This window comes from Seriola dumerili, unplaced genomic scaffold (assembly GCF_002260705.1).
Source record: "Seriola dumerili isolate Sdu_G_001 unplaced genomic scaffold, Sdu_1.0 BDQW01000219.1, whole genome shotgun sequence".
NCBI lineage: Eukaryota > Metazoa > Chordata > Actinopteri > Carangiformes > Carangidae > Seriola > Seriola dumerili.
In genome coordinates this window covers 520,805-541,055 of record NW_019174474.1, presented here as the reverse complement: position 1 = coordinate 541,055, position 20,251 = coordinate 520,805, and the positions used below count along the sequence as shown (strand labels likewise).

At 39.2% G+C, this 20,251-nt stretch overlaps 3 protein-coding genes across 4 annotated transcripts; 1 reads left to right on the top strand and 2 right to left on the bottom strand.

Moving 5' to 3' along the window:
• Nucleotides 1-1,066: 1,066 nt before the first annotated feature.
• Nucleotides 1,067-7,797, bottom strand: ppcdc (phosphopantothenoylcysteine decarboxylase). The gene is made up of 5 exons (XM_022754344.1): nucleotides 7,608-7,797; nucleotides 5,628-5,723; nucleotides 5,057-5,185; nucleotides 4,788-4,956; nucleotides 1,067-1,212 (listed from the first exon to the last, which is right to left on the bottom strand). The coding sequence occupies exons 1-5, from the start codon at nucleotides 7,749-7,751 to the stop codon at nucleotides 1,124-1,126; spliced, it is 627 nt and encodes a 208-aa protein (XP_022610065.1). The 5' UTR covers nucleotides 7,752-7,797; the 3' UTR covers nucleotides 1,067-1,123.
• A 136-nt stretch (nucleotides 7,798-7,933) lies between these two features.
• On the top strand, nucleotides 7,934-12,098 carry LOC111228459 (very-long-chain (3R)-3-hydroxyacyl-CoA dehydratase-like). Of its 2 annotated transcripts, XM_022754342.1 has the most exons (11): nucleotides 7,934-8,102; nucleotides 8,792-8,834; nucleotides 8,921-8,994; nucleotides 9,622-9,786; nucleotides 9,953-9,998; nucleotides 10,232-10,342; nucleotides 10,457-10,584; nucleotides 10,703-10,815; nucleotides 11,257-11,363; nucleotides 11,449-11,580; nucleotides 11,670-12,098. In XM_022754342.1, exons 1-11 carry the CDS (start codon nucleotides 8,025-8,027, stop codon nucleotides 11,744-11,746), a joined length of 1,074 nt encoding a protein of 357 aa, XP_022610063.1. In that variant the 5' UTR covers nucleotides 7,934-8,024; the 3' UTR covers nucleotides 11,747-12,098. The 2 variants fall into 2 exon arrangements, with proteins under 2 accessions (XP_022610063.1, XP_022610064.1); XM_022754343.1 differs by lacking the exons at nucleotides 7,934-8,102; nucleotides 8,792-8,834 and adding an exon at nucleotides 8,737-8,752.
• A 105-nt stretch (nucleotides 12,099-12,203) lies between these two features.
• ints14 (integrator complex subunit 14) lies at nucleotides 12,204-19,451 on the bottom strand. Its single transcript, XM_022754341.1, has 12 exons — nucleotides 19,383-19,451; nucleotides 18,668-18,954; nucleotides 18,030-18,137; nucleotides 17,719-17,874; nucleotides 16,161-16,279; nucleotides 15,909-16,051; nucleotides 15,725-15,817; nucleotides 15,137-15,281; nucleotides 14,864-14,997; nucleotides 14,413-14,531; nucleotides 13,103-13,168; nucleotides 12,204-12,993 (listed from the first exon to the last, which is right to left on the bottom strand). Exons 2-12 carry the CDS (start codon nucleotides 18,887-18,889, stop codon nucleotides 12,760-12,762), a joined length of 1,539 nt encoding a protein of 512 aa, XP_022610062.1. The 5' UTR covers nucleotides 18,890-18,954; nucleotides 19,383-19,451; the 3' UTR covers nucleotides 12,204-12,759.
• Between the last annotated feature and the right edge of the window lie 800 nt (nucleotides 19,452-20,251).

The following is a 20,251-nucleotide window of genomic DNA, read 5'->3' as shown; positions in this document are numbered from 1 at the left end:
TGCACTTTGGAACATCTACCACCCCTTTTGTGGCTCTTTTAAAAGTGTATGTTTGCTAATGGTCACCGAGGCTGAGGCATCCCTACCTCAGCTGACAGTTTCATGTGTCGCTGCCTGCAGTAAAGCCAGTCTGTCAAACTGCCTTGTGGGAAAAGACTTTCCGCTGCGTTGTCTCACATAATTAACCCCATAGGCACCATCATGACAGCTACTACTGACTCAAATAAGAAAATGTTGTTCACAGTAGAATTGATGACTTGATAAGCACATGCATTTAATGATTTATTTTTCTTTAAATTTGAAAATGACATTTTTAACTCAACTTTCTTTCACCTTCTACCTGTGATACAGTATTTATCCCATTCTGATAACAGCCTGGGGATTACAATCACAATTTTTTAAGCAGGTGTAGTATTTGAACTGTATTCATATGGTAATTTGACATAACACAATAATATGCTCAGTATAACCACAACTGTATTGTTTGTTTACCTGCATTAATCAGAAAATAAATCAAATTCAGAGGAACAAAGCTTCTTCCTAGAATACCAAGTGGAGCACATCATTAACCAGGATTGCCAAACAGCTCGTACATTCAACCTCACCCTTTTCTAAGAGGGTGGCAGTAAGGCACCATTTCTTTTCCAACTTCCTTTAAGGAATAAAACGCAAATAAGCATTTCCAGTGTTGGGGATGAAAAACTATACACATACCATACACCTTTAACTTTTGTTTTTGGACTTTGATGCTCTCATGGAAGTTTTGGCAAATGTCTGTCTCCCATACTGAATTGCATGTGTATAGTCTTTCACCCCCAACACTGAAAATGCTTATTTGCATTCAGTATGTGAGACAGACATTTGCCAAAACTTCCATGAGATCATCAAAGTCCAAAAACAAAGGTTAAAGGTGTGTGTTTGTACTGCCCCAACAGGTGTAACAAAACTCACAGAAGAGTCAGAGAGATGCCAGTTTATGACAGTCCGTGCACACCCACATTCCCAAGAGGAGGAGTTATCAAGTAAGAGGTCAAACACAAACTCTTTTGAAGACAATTCATCATGTTTATTTTTCTTTTTATTGGTCTTTGGTGTCAGCTGAATGTACAATACAATGTGATGTTCATGTTTTCTCAGATGACTCATCTGGTTTCTGAAGATACTGTTTGACAGCACTGACAATGGTCGATACTTCTGCCATGGCGCCTTTACCTGCAACAAAGTGAAAAGTCACTGGTTGCACAAACACCCTCTGCCGAGAGGAATGCATTGTCAGTCAGTGGCCTGGAAACAATGATTAAAATGATCTTGCAAGCCCTTGTGAATGAAACACACTTTAATAAACATATTCCTTGTACATACACAGCGTTACCTGGATTTGTGCTGAGTCATCTGAGTGTTTTGTTCAGACAAAACCAGGGAATCAATGACGCAAAGCAGTCAGAACGCTGGTATGTGCTATGACTTGTTATACAGTTAATGCAAACTACTTCAAATTAAAAGATTTAAAGAATAGAGAATTTATTAAGGTATGGCTTTGAGATTAGAAGTTATTCTAAATTTTCATTTGAGCATTTTTAAGACTTTGTTAATTGATCACTTTTATATTCTTTTTAAAGCTATATGTACATGTATTTTGGTATGATTTTCTTCAGAAAAAAATACTGTTTTTCTAAAATATCACATTGACATAAGTATTCAGACCCTTTGCTATGACACTTGAAATTTAGCTCAGGTGCCTCCCATTTCTCTTGATCATTTCTGAGATGTTTCTACACCTTGATTTTAGTCCCCCTGTTGTAAATTCAATTGATTGGACATGATTTAGAAAGGCACACACCTGTCTATATAAAGTCTCACAGATTACAATGTACAGCAGAGCAAAATCCAAGCCATGAGGTGGAAGGAACTGCCTGCAGAGCTCAGAGACAGTATTGTGTTGAGGCAACGATCTGCAGAGGGCTACAAAAACATTTAGTTCCATTGAAGGCGTGGTGGAAATTCCCATAATAAAGACTCACAAAGAGAAGAGTATCTCTCTGTGTTTTATTCACTTGCAAGTGCGAAACACAACCATCAGACTATCAGACTGTGTGAGCGCTGAGGTGCTCTCATACTGGCTATTTATACATTGAAGTACGGCTACCCAGACATGGGCAAGTGTAACTCGTCATGTTTTATCACACAGTCTGCCTCTGTAGAGCACTGTCCTTGCTAACTAATGGTCGAGACGGCTTAATTAGGACACTTTCTGCTTAACGAGTATGCTGTGGTGATGTTGCGGTATATTTTTAGATTTAGACCTAATATTGTATTAAGCAAGCCAAGATGTATGACTAGCATTTAAGATGCGTGCACTAAGTGTGTTATGTGGTCACTGGTGTGGGTAGCACACAAATGGATGTAATTAACAGTTCATGATGTAGGTATGTAGTGGCACAAGGTAATTGGTTAATTAATGACATGTACATGTATGGTAAATTAGATCATGGAAAAACCTAGGTCTTGGAAGGCACGAGGAAGACTCCATAATTTTCACGTCACTACCAGGGTCATGGAACAGGTGAAACAAAACAAATCACCCGAATTATCCATGGAGACCCTGGACTGACATCAATGTGTGTAAAAATAACACAATTAGATAGATGCCAAATCAGATTAGTTGGAATAAATGATCAACTCAAAGGAAAGAACCTGGAAATAATGGTGGAAAATTCCCTAATAACAAGAAAAAGGGGATGCCCTGGGGAATAAGTCCTGCAATAGGTGGAGATTCCCCAGGGCATTTAAAAAGATGTTTGTTGGATTCTACTTCAGTGTCTGTGTTCATGAACCAGCCTCGGTTTTTGCCTAAATTACAGTAAATCTTAGAATCATACTCAACTCTCTTATGGGCGATACTCCCCTTGAAATATATGTTTGTATTGGGTTGAAATGAAAAGTTGCTCATGAAATTTTATCATGTTCTAATCAAATGCACAATATAATAAACTGACTAAAATGTTAAGTGTTTTTTTTCAATCATAAAATTAGGGGGTTAGAGAGGTGCAGCACTATCAGAACTATCACAACATCTAAAGATTGGACTTACGTTTAGTCATGTTAAGCTGGATGTATGCCAGACCAATAGGTGTGCCAAATACTCATACAAAACAGACCACATACTACATTAACAAGTGCAATTAAACAAATAGACTCTACAGTATACTGCCAGAAATTACTACAAGAGAACTGCTTGTACTATATCTGTAAAGTGGCTACAGTGTATGAATGGTGTGCTATAGTCTGATTATTATGGTGTGAACACATTACTGATCACATTTACACTAGCCCATGCCGCAGGTGACATACCAGTGGTGTGTATCTGGCTTTCTGTTTACAGAGCATACTGAACAGGTTCATATGCCCTCCCACACATTTACTGTTTCCTATGATTCATGCAGTCTCCTGCTCGGTAGTGATGTTTGTTCTGAAACTGAGGACACGTACCCAGGAAGTGCTCTTTGTTATTACAGAATAGAGAGTAAGCCTTGATTTTGCTTGTTTCTCTGCAGTTGAGGATATTAAGTCTTTATTAGAATACTTTGCGGTTCCCGTGTGCTATGTGAAATAGTGATGGTCATGCCCCACTGCTTCTTCTTATCAGTCAGAGGCCTTTCCTTTAGTTCTGTTAGTAAAGATATAGCTCAGTAGGGTCAGCTGTTGTGCACGGTTTACTTCCCAAAAGGCATCCTTCTACTACACAACTTCTTCTTCCTGTCCTTCTCTGGGGGATCCAGAGGCATTTTCAACTCAGAGGGGATATATAATCATCCCAATCTTCTGTTCTGAGTCTGCCCCCATAGTCTCCTCCCAGTGGAATATACCTGGAATACCTCCACAGGCATCCTAGTAGGCTCAAACCACCTCAACTGGCGCCTTTCAATGCAAAGGAGCAGTGGTTCTAATCCAAACTCCTGCCAACATCTTCTTTCATGAAAAGTCATTTGCCCGGGGCACACTGGCGGGAGCCTAGTGCCTGGGCCTGCCAAAGGCTACAACAATGCGGGGGCCCTACTGTGGGGTCCCACCACCACCCACAAGGATGGCCATAAGGATTAGTTGGACTGTCTGCCGAGTAGCAGATGAAGGTGGAAGCCTTGGTGTACTGATTCTGGGTTATGAAAACAAGGGAGTATATATCTTTTATCACACACGTCTGAGGGTGGCACACCTTAAAAGAACAAAAAGTTTCCAAATAAGAAGGGCGGGCATTCAAAAACTTTCTTGGAGCATTTCTCTTTATATTGCAGCAACTAAAGTGTGCCCTATACTGCATCTGTAACCACACCCAACAGAGATGATATAATGTACTGACTCACCCTCGACTCACTTCTACATCACAGCAGCAAAGTGAGAAGTTAAACCACTGGAGGAGGATTTTTAAAAAGTTGCTCTTTAAATCAACAGCGACAGTCCACTTACACATATGGAAACCCATTTTTATAAACTAACTGCTGCAATTCTTAAATATCCAATTTTTATACAATGGTGGATATTTATCTGGGTGCAGTGTGACTAGTTGCCATCTGTCTGCTCTGTCATGTATTTAGCTCATCTTCTGCTCATCTATATTCAAAAGACTATCATGCAGTTACAATCTATATAATGGAAATGTGAATAACGAATGTATTCTAATTGTTATGGTCAAACCAACAGGGTCCTGCATTGTGGGATTTTATAAAGGCGAAAGAAAATATTGGTAGATTTTTTAATATCGTAGGTTTTTTGTGGTATCAAAAACCTACCTTCATCTCCACACACTAGCTTCTTAGCAATGCAGGGGATTTCCACATAACCAAACTCCTTCAAACTGGATACCTGCCGGGCTGTAATGGGATGCTGCCACATAGCCGTATTCATTGCAGGGCAGAAGAGGAGAGGCCGACTGGTATCCCAGGCTCTTACCACACACGTCTGCCAACATAGAAATCAACTCGGAAATAATTTCAGAGAAATCACAGAGAGTGTTATTTGCCAAAACAATTTGTAAGTAATCAGATACAAATGTTCTCACCAACAGATTGTCACAAATGCCATTAGCAATCTTTCCAAGAGTGTTGGCATCTAGGGGGGCAATGACAAATAGGTCTGCCCAGCGCCTTAGCTCAATGTGTAGCACAGGGTCAGATCTCTGCGTCCACATCTAGAGTAGAGACATGCTGTTAGGCACACATCTAACAAAGGCACTTACTTCCTGACTCCTATTCTGGAATGCATGATACTTTAGACCAGAATTTCTCAATGTTTTCTGACCCTTGACCATGTTTTTATGTTTCAAAGTTCTTATGAGCTCAGCAACTGGAAAGCTGTCAAGTGAATACTTGACAACTCATGCCACGCTTAAATTTACTCAGTGTGATTTTGAGTATGGTATTAATTTATATTTGAATTTCAAGTGCATGAAATAATGGATTATAAAGTTATGATATTGCATATCTATTTAATTTAATTTATAATTTATCAAAAATACGTATTATTCAGATATACATTTTTGAAATTTTCCACAATCCCATCTGTTTATCTTTGGCACCAAGTTTGAGAAGACTGTAGTGGTTTACTAGGACATTTGTCAAATTCATTGTTACCTCCCACTCATCTTTGTCACTGTAGATTTTTACTGAAACCTCTGCAGGATTGTAGAAGTGCTTGGCATGCTCCGTAGTGATCACTCTTACATCGACCTAAACCATAAAACAAGACAGAGACATTCATTGGGATTTTTTACAAGCACCTTTTAGTTTTGCCACAGTGCTGAAGAGTTGAAAAACTGAAAAAAAGACACCTGAAAAAGGCAACTGACGAATCTTTATCTTTCGTATCATTCTATCTCTGTCCATTTTATGGGTCTTACACTTTAACATATACCTCAGCAACTCTCAAAGAACTGTGTGGTTAGATGTATGCAATAACACTGGCCCTATAGTTTCAACTGCTATAACATGTTTTTGCACCATATGACCAGTATCCAGCAGCATTTTTTGTAACCTCTGTATCGTCATTTTATTCTTTGCTATCATCATACTATACATTCATTACCATGTGTAATAACCAGTTTGAGTTTCTTAATTCCCAAGCTGCAGTTATAAAAGCTCTCACTCTCTCTCATCGTGAATTTCCCTTGAAAATATCACAGATCATTACACGGCTAAATATCTCTCAAACTGGTTGTTACTAAGACCAACATCCCACTTTTCTCCCCTCACAAAAACAAGCAGTCACTTCAACAATTTAAAAGCAAACAGTGGCTACAGATGCTGAACACTGATGACTGGTCCACTGTTGTTTTACAAACAATCAGTACACCAATTATTTGGTTCATATTTTATCCCTCTGCTCCCTGGAGCATCATCCAAACATAGCTGTGGAGTAGCAAAGGGTTTCATTTTAACTTAGATGAAAGACATATTGTTAGTTGGACATGTTGGTCAGAATAAATATTTCTGTCTAGGGTAACGTGTTAGCGATTATAAATACAATTTAGAAGTATATGAAATAATTTATTTATATTACCATGCAAATACAACATAGCTGTGTCTCCCTGTATAGCAGTGCACTAATACATACAACACTGCTTTTATTTTCTGCATCGCAAAAACATTTAATCTATACATTGGTGTGTGATACCTTACCTTCCTTTCTGACACTTAACATTTTAAATACTGTTTAGTTTCCCACTGACACTGACTATTTAGGTGTTTCATTAATATGCAGTTTTTGCTAATTCTGGTCTGCTGAGTCAACTGTCTGGCGCCACTGTTAGTTTAATTCCACTGTACTTTTTGAGGCTTTAAATGAAAACCACTATATCTAAGAGTATAACAACAGTACTGTAGCTGAAAACAAGAACTACAATAAGAAGATTGTACTGCTGTGATGTTGTTGCTGTGGTTGTATTGTTGCTTAACAGCTGCAACATCTCCATCTTGTGGCTAATGTGTGCCCATGAGTGCTCTGCCAGGCAGAGAAATAACTAATAACTAATAACGTACGTATGGGCATAAAAAGTACTCTGCAAATGTTTTAGGTAATAAAAGTAAAGTGATGATGCTGTGAAAAATAATTCCATGAATAGCTTTTACACATCAATACAAAATGCAACAAGCAGAAAAAAAAACCTAAATCAAATCAGTATTTGATACGACCACCCTTTGCTTTTAAAACAGCACCAGTTCTGTCAGGTACACTTATGCACAGTTCTTCAAGGTACTTGGCAGGTATGTTGTTCCAAGCATTTGGAGGCCTTGCCACAGTTCTGTGGATTTAGACGTCTCACTGTCTTCTGTCTCTTCTTCATGTAATCCGACTGACTCCATGATGTTGAGATCAGGGCTCTGTGGTGGTCATAATATATCTAGTTCTTTATTCCTCTAGCTTTATGTTTGGGGTCGTTGTCGTGCTAGGACAATGATCAGACGCCTCTCTGATGGATAAGAATCTAAACAATTAAAGTGGATCAAACGTTTACAGAGTGCTGTACTAGGTGTAGAAGTATCAGAGAAAGACAGGAGAAATGGCAACTGAAAGCAGGCTTTGAATTAAGACAAAAAAAATACGAAGGAGCTCACCCCAGAGAGCTGAAGAAGCTGGGAGACCAAAAGAGGCAGTTTCAAGGCTGCAACGCTTCCCGTTACGCCAACAAGAATATGAAATGTCCCACAAGATTTTACCAAATCAGTTTTTAGACATGAAACATGGTCTTCTGTCTGCATATTAGTATATCAAGGGAGGTCTTAGGGCTGCCTGTGCCGTGCGCCCTCAAACCACCAACTACTTCCGTAAATATTCACCCACCGCCAGCCAATCAAAGGCGGCTCTGTCCCAAGTGCGAGCACGTCGCTACGCTGACGGTTGGTGAGCGAGCGCGTTCACAGAACATTCTGGGTATCTGCTGAAGACTTCCAGGTCAGTCAGTTAGCATGAAGCGAGGAGGCTTCATTGATTGTGATCGAAACGAAGCTCTTTAACAAAATAAAAACGCAACAATGACACTCACACCTCTCGTTTACTGGGCTCAACGCCATGAAGAAATTTACCTGCGAGTGGAGCTGACAGACGCTCAGGTGAGCAGCTAAATGGGGTGTACAGGACAGGACCCTGTTTGGTAACTGTGTGCACTCACTTTAAATACGAAAATTGCTTTCATCGAGACCGGCTACAGCTGTATTTTATGCCTCTAAGGGCAAATATTAAACTATGCAAATGAAGGCTGCATGTTCCTGTAAATGCCACACCGCTGGGTAGCTGTACGATTTGCATGTTGGATGATAAATATAGAGATCCTTTTAGGTGATAGTTGATCTTTACAAAGCCCTCTGCTAAGGCCTTGTCTTACAAGTTTGATCCCACCAAACCAGTTCAGTGATGCCCCGAATTAGTGGCGTGTGATATAAGTGTGTGTGTGTGTGTGTGTGTGTGTGTGTGTGCGTGCGCGTGCGTGTGTGTGTGTGCGTGCGCGTGCGTGTGTGTGTGCACGCGCGCGTGTGTGTACTCAGTCAAACAGGTGGGGTTAGAGAGGGTGAGAGGCAGGTGTTGCTTCACCCAAAGGCGTCATGTAGTTTGTTTTTTAGAGCACTGTACATTGCTGTACTGTTAATTATACAGCACACAGTGACATGAACAAGATATGATTCAGGGTGGAGACTGTGTGAAACGGCTCTTTTGATCGAAAGCTTTTGTGCAGCGGAAGTATGATGCTCAAATTCTAACTTAAGTAAGTAAGCTCATCATTTGCCTCTGTTTCTTTTTGCAGAATATAGATGTCCATGTACAGGAAAGCGTCCTTCAGTTTAGAGGTAACAAACATTTCATTTGCATTTGACTAAGTATATATGTTAAAAATGTATCATCTGTGACACTGCATATGGCATTTTGTGTGTAGCCCGGGGCCATGGTGCAAAAGGACAAAATGAATATGAGTTCCGCTTGGAGTTTCTTTCACCAGTGAAGCCAGAGGTATGTGCCCATTTTAAAACTGGTCATAGAGATCTACTGATCTTTCTTACTCATGTGGTATCTTGAGGTGCTGATGTGAAGAAGTGATCACCGCTGACACATCTTTACTTGCAATCAAAAAGAAGTTTATTTACAAGAAAGAAACAGTGTCAAAAAATGCAGAATCCTGGAGCATCTCTGCCAATGTGAGCTCTCCCCTCCAACGTCTCCAAAACCCCTCTACTTATAGGTCTCAACCCTCCTTTGGGATTTACCCTTCTTTCAATAGGGGAGCCTTCACCCACTGATTGACCACATCTGGACTGTGGCTTTTAGTCTTTGGCCTGTTGGGCCAGCAAGGACCCCCACATCCTGAGTCTCTCGTACCGTATTTAACAGAAACCTGATGTATAAACAGTTTTGCCCTTTAATGCACATTCCTTAACCTCAACCTATAATGGATGGTTCAAGGAAACCTTTGACAAAGTCTTAGTTGACACCCTTCTTGAACTTTAGGATGAGACACACATAGAAGAAGAACATGCAACAATTTAGAATGTTGTAACATAAGGAAATTAAGTGAATAATACACTACACTCATGTTTTCTAGTTTTGCTGACCTATTCTCAAATAAACCTGTGTGCCCAGGTGAGCCACAAGTCCACACAACGGCAGGTAAATATCACAGTGCGGAAAGAGCAGCGTGGCTGGTGGGAGAGACTCACCATACAGGAGCGTAAACCTGTTTTCCTGGCACCAGACTTTGACCGCTGGCTGGATGAGTCAGATGCTGAGATGGAGATCCGAGAAAAGGTGGGATTAAAGTTGTGTCTTTAACTCACTGGGACATTTCACACGTGATTTATGTGCATTTGACAGCGTTGACAAAATGTCAAAATGATCCTAATATCAGAGTAAAGATTGTACCATTGATATGAAAATTTGTATTAATGTGTTTTTTTTTTATTACTTTGAAAAGGAGGAGAAAAGGAACAAGCTGAAGGCTTTGAGGCAGAAAGAGGAAGGTGAATACTAATCTTGACACCATGAAATGTCTATTTTAGTTGGTGGTTTCTAAATGTATTGCAAATTTAAAAAAAACTTAAATTGAAACTCAAGTATATCTTAATGTATGTCTGTTTATCTTAACTCTAACAATTTAGTTCCCAGGTTTTGATGAGAAGTTATTTTTTTAATTTTCACCTTTTGGTAGCAGTCTTTTATCATGACTTTGTTCTTTTTCTTTGAAATGTTCCAGGGTTTGTCAGCCTGAAAACAGGATTTTTGTTTGTATATAACCTGGTACAGTTTCTTGGTTTTTCATGGATCTTTGTCAACATGACTGTGCGCCTCTTTATCTTCGGCCAAGGTGAGAAATTTTAATTCTGCTGTAGCTTAGTCTCTCATTGTTTTTCCTTCATTGTTCAGTTACTTCACAAAAACCTGGTAAGACCAATCCTTTATAACACTACTCTCATTTCAGATTCTCTCTACGACACATTTCACACAATATCGGATGTGATGTTCTTCTGCCAGATCCTGGCAGCAGTAGAGGTCCTCAACGCTGCTTTTGGTGTAGTCAGAACAGCTGTTGTTCCAACACTTATACAGGTATGGGATGCTCCTGTGCCGGAGTTTCGGCTTCATGGGTTTCAGCTTCACAGATTATCAACATTTCTAGCGTAACTATTACTTTATTATGCTTTTGTGGCTTTTGTTCTTTTACTAGGTGGTTGGAAGGAATTTTATCCTCTTCATCATTTTTGGTAGTTTGGAGGAAATGCACCACCAGCCAGTTGTGTTCTTTGTTTTCTATCTGTGGAGTGCCATCGAGATTTTTAGGTAAGTATGCATCTGCATTGTCATTGGTCAGTCATGTAAATTAACTCCAGAACTGATGATTATTTTCAAGTCAGTCTCACAATCATCTGTATACAACCAATATTCTTCAAATCACACCAGAAAACAATAAATATATCAAATTATTGTCCTTTTAGTCTGATTCCACTCAAACATTTAAGTCTGAAAATAAAACCATTATTGGCTGTTGACACTAGAAGAATATTTTCAGAAAAGCGTTACTATACAAATCCACTCTGTGCAGCATCATCACATCAAGTGTAACCAGACTTATCTTTACACACAAAAGTTTGAGGTTAGGTTTTACCAAGCTGCAGATGGGTGCAACATACCAGCAGGCATTTAGGCTACATTGTCGTGTTAGCTGATGAGCAACACAACTTGTGTTTCCCGCCCAAAACTGACATGATGTGCCAATTTCAGGTATCCATTTTACATGCTGGGCTGTTTTGATACGGAGTGGAAAACCCTCACGTGGCTGCGGTACACAATCTGGATACCACTGTACCCACTAGGTGTTTTAGCTGAAGGTGAGCTTCTTTACGTCTCTCCGCACTAATTACAATTCTCCGCATACAAATACTAACATTTATCTCATCTCCCTCTCTCATGTAGCTGTTGCTGTTATACAATCCATTCCCATCTTTTACGAAACCAAACTCTTCAGCATTCCTCTGCCGAAAGCTATCGGGACCTCTATCAGCTTCTCTTACATCCTGCACATTTATCTTGTTCTCATGTTTCTGGGTAAGTCTCCAGATAAAACACGAGTAATTAAAATCACTCAACAAATATTATGTTCTGATATAAACCTTTTGTTCCCCCTCCCCCCTCAGGACTTTTTATCAACTTTCGTCATCTTTACAAGCAGAGGAAGAGGCGTTTCCGTACCAAGAAGAGGAAAGCAAATTGAGATTCAGCACCAACAACAATCCTCAAACACCTTTGCTGCCTGCTAATTTTCTGGAGGATTTTTTTATATGATCCTCACAAACCATGGTCCAGTCAAATCAGTGATGTTATGAAGATATTTTCTTTTCCACAGCCTGTTTGCTCTCAATGATTTCCTTTATGGTCAAAATGAAAATCCTAAAGATGATGCAATATTTCATCACTGCATAGACAGTCTCACTTATCGGTGATTGAATTCTCTTATGTGAATTTTGTAGAATAGTAAACTAACCCATAACCAGTCACAGATCATGTGATCCGGTGTGATACAGTGTTTCTTTTTCCTTTTAATCTAGGTTGAGTTTTTTGTTTGTTTAATGCAGTGGTATTTTTGCTTGACTACATAACAAGCACTGATCAGGAAATACTATAGTCATTTGATACACAGTAATTTCTGTATAAATGAAGAAAGTAACAACATTCTCAACAAATATTGTATTTGTTATTATTCCACGTTTCTAAACCGTCCCACAAACCTCAGGGAAAATTGTACTTGTGACTGCTTAAATACAAAGAGTGTTTTCTGTCCCTCCTGCTCAACAATAAACTGCTGTGAAGAAGTTTTGTTTGTATCCCTTCCTCACACTGCTGTTTTATTATTTTGTAACCTAAATTTTGAAAGCAAACAGTCATTTCCCAGGTTTCCTGTAAATTTGGCAGTTATTTGACATTGAATAAAAATGGAATCTACATCTGGTCAATTTGTGTAAAAAGATCCTACAAAGTAACATGTAAAAAAAAATATGTACACACAAACATTTTACAAATACCTCATCGTGTATGTTTTGCCATGTTTAGGCAGTGTCACAGAGGAGTTTTAAGTTATCCATCGCGACTCATTTCCATAAACTTGAAGCTGACCCTTTGACGAATTCTTCAAACAACATCCAGCACACACTAGGTGCTTTCTTCACATTGGTCCGCACAGGCTGAAGCTGCAATATTTTAGTCCATTTTTACCAATTCAGATGTGGCTCAGCTTGAGAACTCAGTGTGCATGGGGGCAATGTTGTGATCAAAAGCAGCATACTGGGAATCACCAGTGCTGGCCAGTTTGAGCTGCTGTGCGGCATGGGAGAGCTGGAACGCAGCATCAGGATGGGCCGAGTCCGGCAACAAAGTGCACTCTCTCTCCAGCAGATCGGCCACTCCTTTCAGGAGCTCCCAGAAACCGAAAGCCAAGGCAGCCTTGCGCAGACGGTTGAGCTCCTGACAGATGAAAATACAAAACAGTTACTTAAATTAAAAAAATTAAAAAAAAAAAAAAATCATAGTTCAGCTGTAATTCCAAGTCTGAGCAGTTTTCAGTCAAACCTACCTTATAGAAGGTTTGAGTTTTATCTGGTAATTTTCTTGCATTCCTGAGAATCTTCTGAACATCAGTCTGTTAAATAACAAGCACAAATGACCCTCAAAGAGTTTGTTTGTTTGCAAAACTGAGTAGTAATTGTTCAGGTACTCCTTCAAACTAAACACATGGTAAAGGCTCTAATAATATATCTCACCAACGACACACTCATGACATGTTCAGATCATATGGGATAAATGGTAGAGATGAGAGAGATTCCCATGTTAATGACTTGTGAGTGTTCATGTCATCAGAACAGTTGTATGATTACAGAGCTAACTGTGTGAAAGTTAAAACACTATGAATTTGAAATGTAAGACTTTGTCCAACAACTTGGTTGTAATTATGTTTCACCAGATTCTGGCTAATGTTAGGCGTCAATTACAAGTCAGATAAACTATGATAACTCAGATGTGACATGAACGCATCATCAGTAAGCATTACCAAAGGTCCAGTGCAAAGAGGTAATGCCTGTAAGTTCTACACACTGCATGGGAGCCAGGTTGGTTTACTTGCCTGCCCAGAGCTTTGTGATACAATTTGATCAAATTGTTCCAAGGTGAAGGAAAGACTGAAATATCTGGTTCATGGTTCATGCAAGAAGCTGCTTATTATGCACCTCTAGAGTTCATTTGTGACAAAAAGACAAGTTCAAATTTAAACGTGTTATCTTCAGTGACAAGTACCGCGCACAGTACAATATATCTCATTCTTTGATTCATTGAAGTACTTGAATTTATGATACATGCAAATACCTTGTGGGGCCCTTGAATAGAATGGAGCCATCATAAATGTTATTAATAACCTGTGCTTTTCCTACGATGACAAGTCAAAATGTCTGTGAAAAAGGCCCATTAACTGAATGATTATATCTACACTATGTAACTAGTAATATATACCAGCTCTGTGTAATAATAATAATAACAACAATAATGATAATTATAATAATAATAGTATCTCAGTATGTTCATGTTATATCCATTTAATTCATGTGTTAGTTAATTTGTCTTGTCCAGGCTGATTTCTATATTGAATGTGTGAATATTGCTGTAAACTGTAATATGTCCTAGCTGCAATACATTAAGTGAACACAATTCATGGCCTCTACACAACTACCAACTGAACTCATCCTGAATTTTGTGGTGGCATTTTCATTTTCTGAGAGGTATTTTGTCTGATTCTGACAGCAGAATTAAAAGCTACTAAATTCATCTTATTTTTGTCATTTGTCCAAAGACTTCAACAAACAACAGTGCCCTGTTTCAGTGATTTTACTGTACCTGTAGTCCACTGGCCTTTATCCACACAGTCACATTCTGGGCATAGCTTCGTTTGACCTGTGGCTGCACGGGAAAAGGACTCTTACTGTCATCCTCTCCATAGGGATTCTCTGCAGCCTCTGAAATACCACAAAGGTCATGAAACATGTTTGTGAAATCAGTATTTCTATGGTATCACAGTCAGAGAAGTGCAACTTTGTTACACATCTGTGTAAATAATTAACTGCTTGATTATGTACACATACAAGTACAAAGAGGCCTTTGCTCTTTAGGAATAGACTGTCATTTACCTGCAGTTTCACAATATCCCAAATATGTCATTCCTTCAAAATGATGCCCTCAGGAATGAGCAGATAGTTTGTAAACAGTAAGCTAAGGAGAATCTATAAGTTTGCTGTATATATGCAGAAAACTTGCCGTTTGCTTGTCTGACAAGTCTGCAGCAGGTTACCTGAGATTGGTCCCAAATGTGAGATCTTGCCCAGCCAAGGCAGAGGCTCTGAACCAGGCTCAAACAGAGACATCATCAGATTTGATTTCTTCTTACTGTCTGCTTGGGAGTACAGCATGCCGTACCACTCTGGCCTGAGAAAAAAAGCAAACCATATTTAAGTTATTTGTTCATAAAATGTATAAACTCATTTTGCTATGCAGGTGTCTTAATATTTAAATTCACTAAATTCTTTCAAATAAATTACATATAATCAACTCTGTTGATTCTCACCCTAGCTGGACCAGTGCCACCATTCCTTCAACTTTCAGACTGCCATGTAAAAGCACACAAAAATTTGGACTTTTGCCTGCCATCTGACTGGCAGAGGGTTCCTCCTCAAGCTCATCTGTGGCTCCTGTGCCAACTTCATCCACCTCTGAAATCAAGTACAAACAAAATAAGTTGATAATACCATAAAAGGTGACGTGGTATACTGAGCTCATTCATTTTGGTATATAAAGTAAAATTGTGTGTTTACGTTAAATATGGAAGGTGAACTTTAGAAAAACTCAATCATCTGTGCAAAAACTGGGTTTTAAAATATTATTTGCTTCAAAAACAGCTTTAACTACTTATAAGGTTTTTTTTAAATTGATTTAATCAAATTTCATGCAGCTTGTTTACATTTTCTCCTCATTGTTCTTTTTAATTCCTATTACTGAAATTACAATCTGAACTGTTTAACATGATCTGCTCCATTAAAGAAACTCTGAATGTTTTCTGTGAAAATCAGCCATGAGGCATGACGTATAACTGTTTTGTCTATGAATGTTTAGTTTTTCTTTAAAAAACAACACAACAAAAAAATTAAACTGTTACCTTTGTTTACAGCAATAGGCAGTACCAAGTGTCTGGATATCACAGGAGGACTGGAAATATCAGCGATTTCAATGAAGCCCACAATTTCCAAATCTGAAACATGCATAACAGAATGAAGATTTGTTGGAAGAAAACAAAGTTTAAATTAAACTTTAAATCAATAAATTCAAAGCTAGCTGGATACCTGTATTGACTGTTCGTGGCATGGGCTCCACTTCTTCATCCACCACGATAGGCTCAGGTCGAGGGAACACCTGAACGTCTGAGGACAGGTTCCCACAGTGTAGGACCGCATGGAAAGGAGAGTATGCGTAATCAATCAGCCTCCTGGAGACATGAAAAGTAAAAAAAAAAGTGTAAAATGGTACAAAAGGTGCCTTAGCAAACATATAAAAAATGATGAAAAAGTAGTTTATTTCACCAGGAATAGTCTTACCCAAACATTGCCTGTACACTCTTCATGCAAAGTGGTCCCTCCATAGTGAAGATCTGTCCGTCCCCTCCACTGAGACGAAGTAGTTCCTCCAAGTTGTCCATGGCATCTGTCATCTGTAACTGCAATTACACAAGACAGTGGGTCGCATTTTGTTCCAGCTAACAAACATATTGCAAGATGTCAATATTATACACAAGTTAGATGCAAATTAGAGAAAACTGATGGAACTTGAAACAAATGGCTTGCGTGAGGTGAGACTGCATATTCCACTCAGTTTAGGTTTATTGGCTTCAGCTGTTTACTCGCTGCTTTAATGATTAAGTCACCTTAAGTACTTCATCATGCAAACCCTATACTGACACATATTATTATTTACAATCAACAAACAACTCTCTCAGAGAACTGTAGTAGGATGTGCAGACATTCACGTCTTTTGAAGATAACACTTGCATCTCAATTCAGGGAATGGGACATGAACAATTCCAAATGACCCATAACCACTATAGTCACAAGTCACTGTAATATTAGTCATTGAAATTTTATGAACACAGTCATGAATACTCATCACTATGGATCTCTGAATTCCTAGTCTCTTGGCTCAAAAAGGCAAGTTGAAACAACTGTCAAACTGCTTTCCTGGCATCCTAAGACTCCCTCAGCAATATCTAAGATATAAAGGCCAGTAGAGGTCATCACCTTAGATCCTGTACATCAGCAGCTACTTCTGGTTGCATGTTTCTGATTAAATTTCCTTCTCAGTATTACACTGGCTAAGTTTCCAATCCAATCCAATCCAGCTTTATTTATAAAGCACTTTAAAAAACAACCAGAAGGTACCAGAAGTGCTGTACATGATAAAATTATAAAACACAAGATGAATTAAAAGACATAAAACATCAATAAAAATAGATATATAATAAGAGAAAACAATAAAATAACATAAAATAAGATAAAACAATAAAATAAAATCACATCTGACAGGGTGTCAAAGGCCATGGAAAAGAGATGGGTCTTAAGAAGGGATTTAAAAACAGACAAGGAAGACGCCTGTCTAATGTGCAGAGACAGATCGTTCCACATTTTAGGGGCTGCCACAGCGAAAGCACAGTCCCCTCTGAGCTTGCGCTTCGTTTTTGGCACCCTCAGGAGCAGCTGATCAGCTGACCTGAGAGAGCAGGTGGGTGAATATGGGTGCAGCAATTCAGAGAGGTAGGGAGGGGTGAGACCAATGAGAGATTTAAAAGCAAATAAAAGAATTTTAAAATGAATCCTAAAATGTATGGGCAACCAGTTAAAAGATGTGCAGCAGCATTTTGTACCATCTGGAGACGGTTGATGGAGGACCCACTAACCCCCACATAAAGTGCACTGCAGTAATCCAGCCGTGTGGTGACAAAGGCGTGGATTACTGGCTCAAAGTGCTGCTTTGAAAGAATTGGCTTTATTTTGGCCAGCTGCCTCAACTGGTAAAAACTTGCCTTCTACAAGTTTGGATAAAGATGAAAGTAAATGGAAACAAAATGTTGAACTGGCATCCAAAAAAAGGGTGAATCAGTACCTCCTCCGCATTGGCTATACACATGATGTACAGTTTGGTAGGGAAAGGGAAAGGGAGTGGGAACTTCTTGTCATCCCCACGCTGCTTCAGTGTTTGGAGAGAGTGGCGTAGAGAACCCTTCCCAATACCCAGAGATCCATCAGTAACTAGCATCACCTGTAGGACATAAAAGGAAGGTATATAACACTATGTAACCATGTAGCAAACATGTACAGAGAGCTGAAATCACCATTTGACTGCACACCAGCTTCATTTAATCAAGAATAAATTCAGAAGTGTGCGGATATTATACAGTGGGCTTGCCAACATACCTGACAGGGACAGGCACTGCCCCACTCCTGTTGTACAACGTTACTAACTCCATTAAGAGCCGACTCCACACAGGTCTTGTCATAGTCTTCCAGGCTGCTCAGAGCCTCCTGCAAAGTGTAAGGTACGAATTGTTTTGCATGTATATAACTTTGGCAGGACACCAAAAGTATTCACTACACGTCTCAACTTTAATGTGATATTGTTGCCTGTTGTTGTATCTACATCTGTTAGAGACTTTAATCATGGACCCCCTGAAGGGTTGGAAGTAATAAAAGTGACAGCTATGAGGCTACACAGATGTGAAGGTCTCTAGGTCTAACAGCGGTTACTCACATTCCTCAAGTGCAAAATGCTATATAAGCAGTCAAACCTTTGTTACCCAGAGAGAGACTTGGTGTACCCTGCACCAGATCTGTGATTTGTGCAGGAATAAACCAGCCAAATTGAAGTACTGACTTGTTGATCTGATCGTGATTGACGAGAAATCATCTTTTCACAAATAAAAAAATGTTTATGAAATAAACCCTCAAAACTCTTCCCCTAAGTCTTTCTTTTTTGAGGTCAAACTCAGGCAACACTCAGACAAGGGAAACATGCTCTGACTTTTCCTTAAGACTTATCATTTGGAGCACTTTACCTGTAATGCATTGTAATCTCTGGTGAAAGGCACCAAGAGCTCCCAGAGGGAAGAAAAGGCCATGAGAGCCGTGAACTCCAAGCGGTAGTTTGAGGCCATGTGTTCAAACAACATGTTGAGTCCGTGGACAGCCAGGTTCTTCCTCTGAAACTCCTCGCTGCCATCCAGTGACACTGGCCGTGTCATGGACAGTGACACGTCCATTAAGACCACGGTAGGCATGGCTCGCTGCTTATATAGACTCACAATAATGCAGTGGACTTAAAGTACCCTCCAGCGTGCTCCCGCTGAAGGAAAAAAAAAAGCAGAAGATGACTTTTGAGAGAACACCAGCACATACTTGGTATGTAATAGCTTCTCCTACTGTCTATGGAGGTCATGTTAAAAAAAGAGCATACGTCAGTTATTTCGCTGCAGTAGCTGCATTAATGTCAGTTCCAGTATCGTGGAATACACTGGAGTTAGTCTACATCAAACAACAAAGATTTCACGACGTTAAAACTACAGAGGAAATAACTTGTCACAGCAGAGGACTGTTAGCTAATGTTGGCTAAATTACGGTAGCATTCTGCAGCACAACGCCGGAAGACCCAACTGAAGAAACGTCCAGGTTACTATTTCACGAATGTAATAAGATAGTTATCCACAACGTGAATACTTACAATGTCAATATATAATTGAATAAATAAATAAATAAATAGATTTCGATACGTACCATTCAATGTTTCACTCGCCATCCACTGTTTGTGTTGTAGTGTGCACCACTACTTCCGTCCGTGTGAAACCAGTGTATGTTACCACATAGTTCCTAAGTGAGGAAATTTTCATGTTTTTGTTCTGAAAGATGTACATAAAAAATTGGCAGGGAAAATCATAAATGATTTCAACGACACGGCTATTTACTCATGCACGTTATAAATATAAGGCTAAAGTTTAGATGTCAGTTCAAACGGACTGGTAAGAAAACAAAGATGAGTTGTTTTGTGCCATAACCTCACGACTTGAAAAAGTGATGCGTGGAAAATTTTCCTCCCAAGAAGAAAATCTTTTGTCCCTAAAGTGCACAATTTACCTTTTTGCATCTATCGATCCGGTTGGAGCGCTGGATTTAAATAACTGGATAGGTAGTTTTGCAAAGACACTGGTCGAGGAAGTAGCTCCTATTTAAAGGTAAGACAGCTCACACTGTTATTGCGTGTTTATGGCTGGTAAGTAAATACTGTAGTATGACTACTAGGCTGCTATGTATAAGAATGAGCCACTGTCATAATCCTCTTAAGACTCAAACTATGATGAAGACTTTTCCAACCAACAACCACAACTCTGCTTTTTGATATTTTTGGTAAGCCTGCATCTGTGATTAAAAATGCATAGTTTTGTTTGTTGGTATTGTAATGCATTGTCTTAATAGAACTGAATTGCTCCACCTGCTGTCTACATATAATTTTATCTCAATTGATCTTTCACCTCAGATTTGCTTCTCATTTAGTTGGATGAGATCGATCTAGTGATCGAAGGATGTGACACAGATCATGCTGCTGAAGTTTCTTTCACTCCATGGTCTGCTATGAGAAAGCTGGACTT